Source organism: Typopeltis vanoorti, chromosome 11 (assembly GCF_054136105.1).
Source record: "Typopeltis vanoorti isolate ZY-2024b chromosome 11, IOZ_Tvanoo_1.0, whole genome shotgun sequence".
NCBI classification, from domain to species: domain Eukaryota; kingdom Metazoa; phylum Arthropoda; class Arachnida; order Uropygi; family Thelyphonidae; genus Typopeltis; species Typopeltis vanoorti.
In genome coordinates this window covers 25000364-25008428 of record NC_143559.1, presented here as the reverse complement: position 1 = coordinate 25008428, position 8065 = coordinate 25000364, and the positions used below count along the sequence as shown (strand labels likewise).

The following is an 8065-nucleotide window of genomic DNA, read 5'->3' as shown; positions in this document are numbered from 1 at the left end:
CCTGAAGATGTCTCAGTGATTGAGATGAAATATAGGCAGTATTAAATTCTATTTTAATCCTTTCTGAATGTTGTAAAAAATCCATTATGCCTCCAACATGATGTCCTCACAGCACTTAAGCCTCTACACACGGCAATGGAACTATTTTGTCCTCTGTCTACTTCCTTGGCACCTTATCAAGAAGCTGCCAATTCCTTGCACATTCTCAGGCTGGTATCCCATCTAACCCCATGGCTATACTTGCATTAATGTTTTGTAATATCCTTAGAACTTACAATTCATCTGTGTGTTACCTACCTACCATCAGCACACTTTCAAATTATCCTTCAGTAATAGTTCTTCCCCTCTCTAATTTACTTTTGCCTTTCTTTCCATACTGGTTACTTTTCTTTCCTACCTTGTACTGATCATGAACTTGCAAAACCTTCCTTCTGATCTGTCAGGCCTACTACAAGGTACAATATGATATATGTTAATTCCACTCAGCCGTTAACATATATCATATTGTATCTCATAGTAATTAATGGCTGAGTGGAATTAACATATATCATATTCTACGAGGTACAATATGATATATGTTAATAGCTGAGTGGAATCGCCTATGAGGCAGCTGATTGTAGAAGTCTCTAAGTAATAACAATAATGCCATTTACTTTAATTAAAAAAAAGTTTAAAATTTATATAATAATTTTATTAAATTTCTGATGTTAATTCATAACATATGGAGTTATTATGCCTTCGCATATGTGAAACTTTGTTCATTAACTGAGCATAGTATATTGAGAGAATATGAAAGAAAGAATAGATACAGTCTTCTAAGAGAATGAAAAAAGACAAAGGAGAGGGAAATACATCATTAATAATAGCAGCAGAATTATACCTAATCAAAATAAGTGGTATATAAGAAGATAATACATGTAAGGCTTTGATGTAGTTTTGTTAAGGCTAGAATAAACAGGTCATAAATAACTTACATATTTTTGTTGTGTTAGTAGAGATGAGTTTGCTTTGACTTTTAATCAGGCATGAAAATCGGTCAGGAAATGGATGAATTAATTATTAAGAAACATTTATTAATATTACTTACTATTATAATAACGGAATTAACTCACGTAAAATATTCTTTATTCGTAGAATTTTCGCCTGAGTATCACAGGCATCATCAGTACAGGTACAAAGGCTAATTAAACAATAACTGTTAAATTCACAAAGCGCCACTTAAGTGGTTAAGGTTAAATTTCCTAAATTTATTAATATATATATATATATGTGTGTGTGTGTATACAATTACAAGTTAGGAAAGATTTGCTGATTTATAGAGTAAAGTGATTTTATCTACTAGTGGATTTAGTGGTTTTATCTCCCACAAGGGGGAAAGACGTAGACCATCGGATCTGTTTAGGTTAGGGGAGTGAAATAACGTTTCACGTTTCTTTGTACAGCCGTTCCATTAGGAACTGACTTTTGTCTTGTTCCACTGAACTCTGTGTCTAGTGTTGATGGCATGCTCTGCAAGACCAGACTGTTCAGGTTCAAGGTACTGGATAAACGACTTGTGTTCTTCTAACCGGATCAGAGCAGATCTTCCTGTTTGTCCGAAATATGACAGCCCACAACAGCAGGGAATCTGGTAGACACCTGGATAGCTGAGATGTGGGAGCTTGTCCTCTGGAGACACGAGGAATGTGGAGATTTTTCTTATGGGTCGGAAGGCCACACAAATATTTCGTGGTTTTAACACTTTAGCTATGTTATTTAAATTAAGGGGATATTAAATCCCACATTGTTTTAAAACTTTAGCTATGTGTTCGCCTTGCACATAGGGGATAGGTATACGCATAGGTTCTTCTGTATTTGAAGAGGATGCTGATATTTCCTTACTTAAACTTAAATTTATTAATATATTGCTAATGTACTGCATGCTGCTTATTCAAATTTTCATTTTAGAACAGAATGTATGCAAAACGAGTGGTTCCAAAAATAAAAGGAATAAACATTATAAAGGTGTTTTTATTTTGTTTCTGCTGATATTTACACTGGTAATTTTTTTTTTCTTCTAAACTAATAATACAGCATTAATACAACCATCATTTTCAGGATTATTAGTGACCTGAGCATACTTCCCCCATACAACTTTACCTCCTTGTGTTACTAGACCAAGTTCACTGACATTAACTTCAATAACAGTACCTTTAGTTATAACACCAAGAGATGTGTACAGTGATGAATTTGGATTTTTCTTTACTCCATTGATTGGTAAATGAAAGGTAGCTTTTAGGTCGGGGTGGGTAACATGTGCCTTCTTAAACCTTAATCCCATTGGCCGAATAAAACGTTCATATTTTGGAGGTTTGCGTGTAAATCCATCGCCTACAAAGCATACTTTAGTCACCATCCTCTTCCATGCTTTTTTCCTCTTCTTCCCAGTTGTTATGGCCCGAAAAGCTTCTGCTTCACTTATACCCCTCACTTTTGGAAGTGGTACATCCCATTTTCCAGCCTTCTCTTTTCTCTTTTGTTTTATCATATTTGAAAGCACCTTTCCTTGCGATTGACTTTCTCTGTCAAGAAGATAAACAGGTTCTGCACCTTTTGGTATTTTTTCATCATTTCTTTGCTTGGTTTTCCTTTCTTCATGAATCTTTAATGTTTTTTTCATCTGCACTTTCTCAGAAAATCTTTGTCTGTTATAAATTTTAGCCTTAATACCCCTCAGTTTCTTTGCTTTTTCTGCCAGCTTGTGAGGCAGACGGCCTTCTTTTTTTCTTTTACGTTCATGGTAATCGAAACGGTAGCCACATCTTTTCCGATGCAACTCGATGTGTTCATTTTGTGGCATTTTGATTTATATGCTGCACAGCAATACCTATAAAATAAATTTACTGCATTTGCAACATAATAATTAATAGTTTAAGTATCAAATATAAACTTTCTAAAAGCAAAACTAGTTTTTAAAATTAGGAATTTAATTATTACTTATTATATATGGCAGGCCATTGTATAGTTAACATTTTCACATTTTTATAAAATCTTTTTTAAAAAAATAAATCATGCTGTCCTTGCACCAATAAATTGGATGCATGGTCAGCACAGGTCATACTGCACCAAACCAAAGTTTATAGCAGTATACAAGATAACAAGAAATAATAACAAAGAGATAAATTAGTAAATAAAATGTTATACAAAAAGCAAATTTTAAATAAAGTTAAGGAATTAATTATCTACATATAGATAGAATTTACTAGTCAAATGTGTTTGTATAAATTAATTCTGTTTAAAAAGTTATTAGCAAAAATTTCATTCCTCTTTTGTGTGAAGTGCTGGCACTCCACCAGGATATGACAAATGGTGTGTCTCACCATTTAACACACACAGAGGTGAGACATCAGCCCTCAGTAAATAACATGTAAGATGACCGTGACCTATGCAGAACTTAGCAAAAACAACTTCCTCTCTTCTGTTTCTACATTGACTAGAATGCCAATGCTTAATCTCAAGCAATTTGTTTGTCAGCTTCCTGCCGTGAGTATGAGCTGATAGCATCTGCAGTCTCATTTCCCTCAATTCCAGTGTGGTTGGGAATCTAGCACAACCAAACATTAAGTAACCGTATTTTGTACAACAGTCATAGAACCTCACAAAGCACTGTAAATTAAAGATGCCAAGAAATTCACTGGATGTGGATTGTACAAAGAAGGGGGGGGGAATGCAACAAATTTGTATAAATGATACAGTTCTGGTGAGTTTTCTTTTATATGCACAAGAACAAGTTGAATGACATACAATTCTCCTCTATAATTACTGCACCAAGTGGGATCTGATTAGAGATAATAAAGTTAGAAAAACAGCAGCACAACAAACAGAGGTCTCAGGCCTCAAACCATCAGTGTAGATGGGCAAGAATTCAGAATGGGTTACTCTGTGTGCATTAACAATTGCAGGTAAACGGATGATGCAATATGAGACTTGCATAATTAGTCGACAGAGTGAGAAGTTACAGAATGGAGTGTAAACCTGCCACAGAGGAATGCTATAATGTGCACTGGTAACATTATCAACATTTATGGCAAATGCTCGCATGATCTCTTTTACATGTATGCCAAAGGGGCATATGGCAGTCTGACATGGATTATTGAGCTTCCCAACGTAGAGAAAAAATACTGGTCCATGCTGGATATTCTGGAAGAGACTTTATTTTTAGGGCATAGTTAAGAGACAACTGTTTAAGTTTGCTTTAACAGAGATTTTGAAGAGTGATGTGTGAAAAGAACCAGCAGCTATTTTTATACCCTGATAATGGATATGATCCAACTGTAAACTTGGTATCAAAATTAAGTGCACTATAAATGTAGAACAAGGAATGTCTTGTGATGCTGTTCAGTTGCCCCATTCTGTAGAGGATAGAGTACAAAGGATATTTAATGTTTGTTTGCACTTTTCTCTAAGTTGATAAATGTGTGCAAGGATGTAAACTTTCTGTCAAAGACGAGTCCCAAGAATTGGCTTCTAGTGCTACTGGAATAATACTTTATTGCATTTTAAAATCAGGATCTGGATGAAGAATACATTTTTGGCAGAAGTGTATACACACTTCTTTTTCTGCTGAAAGCCTGAGCACATTACTAAGAGCCTGTGAAGAGACATGATTGATTGCTTGTTGAAGTTGTCTTTCAATTACCCTCATATTGCAAGAGTAACAGTAAACTGTGAAGTCATCAACATAATGAGCATTGCCTACTTTGGGGGGGAAACTGTTCAGTGATTGAATGAACTTCAATAACAAAAAGTGTCACACTTAAGAAATACCCTCTTCTTGATGATGTGGTTAAGATAACATGCTTCCCACTCAAACCCAGAAGATTCGGCTAGAGAGAAAGTTTTTTAATAAAAATGGGAAGGTATCCTCCGGAGACAAAGATAAAACCCTTATTTTTTAATATGCCATATCTCCAGGTGTGTTATAAGCTTTTTCATGTCAAAAAAGACTGAAACCAGATGTCCTCATTTCAGGAAAGTGTCTCTTATATATATATTTCTAGATGGACCAGGCCCAACTGAACAGCATCTACGAATTCCACATTGTGTGTTGGACAGAAGTTCACTGTTTGCTTTCTTAGTACTAGAGAAGCCTGGCATTTGCCATCTTGCAAAAACAACTGTTCCAAGCAATAGGTCGATAATTGCTTGCTCATGTTGGATTCCATTCCTGGACTTGGGATGGAGAAGGTGATGGAAGATGTTTCATCATCTCGTAATGGATGTCTTCAGACACTAATACTAGTATGAGAGAGTAAAAGTGCTCTTTTTAGTTTCTCCTTAACAAATGGCTGATTGTATATGCCATTTATAGAAGTTAGTCACTGTTTCTTTTGTTGTCGTTATTCTTTTGATATTAAACATTCAGGAAGATCTGTTGCTAGGGTTATAGCAAAATTTTCTCCCAAAATGTTGGCCGTGGCTTTGTGTTCAGCAATAACACATCATTATGATCCAAGGTAGACAAATGGTGTGTGTGCATGTTCTACATTTACTTTTCATTTTCCAGATTTTATCCCACACAATTTTGAACTTGTTTGATTAACAGATGAAATAAATTAGATCCAAGATTGCTTTTGACTCTGACATCTAATGTAATGTGCTACAAGCATGTTTGAAAGCAATGAGATTTGATGCAGTATCTATGAAACACACTCCATGCTGTCCTGATCTCTTTGGGCTGCTTGGCATTCAGGTTCTGCCAAGGCTTTGATTATAGTGGAAATTGGGATGTGGCTGTTGATACTTGTACAGTACAATCTGTTACATACTTCAACAATAGGTGTTTGACCAACTGCTTTAGCATTAAATTTTATAAGATGGAAAAAAGTATTTCAGTCAGCCCGGTCCATTTTCCACATGGACATATACGTAGAAGAACATGGTTCCTATGAGGCCAGTGCAAATAATAGGAAAATGATCACTTCGTTCCATAGATGTTCTCTTTGATATCTCATGAGCAATGGAAAAATGGCAGGGGGGGGGGGGCAATAAGATCTATTGTTATTGCAGAATGAGTGAGTAGACATATGAAAGAAGGCATTGGGTATATTATTCAAAGGGAGAGGTCATCATTGTCAATCATTCACTCGATGATACAACCTTCTCCATTTGTGTTGCGCCCATTAGTCACCCATAAGAAGTTTGGGCTCAGGCTATTGCAAAATAAGATTATCAAGATCAATTTCATTTAACTCAGACCATGATGGTAATAAATGGAACATACTGTAATAAGAAATCCCATAAATAGGCAATTTGCCACTACTTCCAGAGTGGTGTTAAGCTGGACCTACTGGAAGGCAACTAGGATAGCTACATCACCATGAGCACAACCCTCTCCAATTCTGTCCGAACAGTAAAATTCCTTAAGGTGGGGTCATCCTCGCTGGATTTTAAATAAGTTTCTTGCAGCAAAATCTTGATAACCTCGATATTTTGGCAAACTTATGACAGTTCCACTGTAAATTTTTTTTTTTAGAGTTTTGGCTTTGGAGACATCCAATTTCTGAGAAGATGAGGGCTTGCCTTTATTAGATTTATATTTATCAATTGATTTTGGGAAGTATGGAAAGCCAATGTCTATCTCTTCCTCTGGAAAAATGTTCAGTAGGTGTCAGGATCATTTGGCAAGTTTAATTTACTTTCAGTGGATACCAAAGTATCCATTTTTTCCCAGAGAATGTCTGGTGGTTTATCTTTCAGTGATATCATTGCCATAATTTTTTGACAAGTGGATTCTCATTGAATGGGATCATTTTCAGAATTGTTTCAGGAGTGAGACTAGGTAGTGCAGCTGATGTGCTTCACAGAGAAGCATCCACAATCATAAAGTTCAGATATGTGAAATTATAAGATGGTGGAATAGACATATGAGTTTGGGTTGCTGCTGCTATTTTCTTAACTGCCATCTGCTCAGCATAAAAGGAGTTTCAGGCCAGGTGTGGTGGTGGCTAACTTCCTTTTTGTGTCCTGATATGATATATTTTGTTCTGTTTTAATCTTTTGTATTTCTTTTTCATCCTTCCACTGCTGACATGCACAGGAATAGGCTGGATGATCTTTCCCAACAGTTGACACATTTAGCTTTTATGAGAGCAAGATTTAGTATCACATGCTTTGCTGCCACATCGACGACAGGCAGTTTGGGCATGCCCATATTTCTGACATTTGCCATCTCAGGGGATTTGGGATGTACAGCCTAACAGGGCAGCTGATTTACCCTGCTTTTACAGATGTTGGAGGTTTAGGTGTATCAAATGTAAGGATGATATTCCTGATCAGAAGCAGGTGGTGATCCCTATGTGTACCTGTCACTCCTTGATCTGTAAGCTCTAAGCATATATTTGTTCATCAGGAACATCAAAGAGATCCCGTTCTGCCATCACTCCTTTAAAAGAGTTGGGTGTTTAATGAGGTGTTACTGTGATTAGTATTCCACCCATTGATGTTGCTCTCGTTAGTTTTTCAGTGTTGCTGACATGATGTTTCCACAAAAAATATCACCAAAATTTAGTTTCTTTAACTGTTTTGAGAGAACCTGACAGTTCTTTTAATAAAGAAGTGTGACATTTTCCCTATTGGCTTTTCACTTGTTGCATGAATGATAAGAAGCACTACATCAATATTGGTGTCAGATGTCTCTTATTTCTGTTATCAAATGATGTATCTACAGCATATCAGTATTTGACTGGGGACCTTGTAAAGGCCCCTGAACTATTTGAGATGAAAGATTCATACTCAAGGGATGTTCTGTTCAGTGCCAGAGCTTCCTATTGAAAATGGACCTGCACATGGAAGCTTAGTATAGTTCGTCCACCGTTTGTAGATCTCTCCTTGGCATTTTGCCATGAATAGTCGATTCATGCTGAAGGGGAGAAAGAAATGAAGGATGTACGAATTGGTCGCCAACATGCGAAATCACATGCTTTCTTGTCTGTCGCTGTACTGGTACTAGCTTGATTTTTGTTGTTGCTTTTTTTGCATTATTTTTTTATTATAAATTTGTATGATGGATCCAGTACAGTCAACA

At 36.1% G+C, this 8065-nt stretch overlaps 1 protein-coding gene across 4 annotated transcripts in view; it reads right to left on the bottom strand.

The window, feature by feature from the left end:
* Window positions 1-1992: 1992 nt before the first annotated feature.
* Ip259 (NSA2 ribosome biogenesis factor-like IP259) overlaps window positions 1993-8065 on the bottom strand; it is a 64900-nt gene continuing 58827 nt past the window's right edge. For all 4 annotated transcript variants that reach the window (XM_090400261.1, XM_090400259.1, XM_090400260.1 and 1 more), the window contains one exon: window positions 1993-2866. In XM_090400261.1, the coding sequence (XP_090256387.1) occupies window positions 2057-2839 (783 nt within the window). In that variant the 5' untranslated portion in view covers window positions 2840-2866 and the 3' untranslated portion in view covers window positions 1993-2056. The remainder of the gene's footprint in view (window positions 2867-8065) is intronic.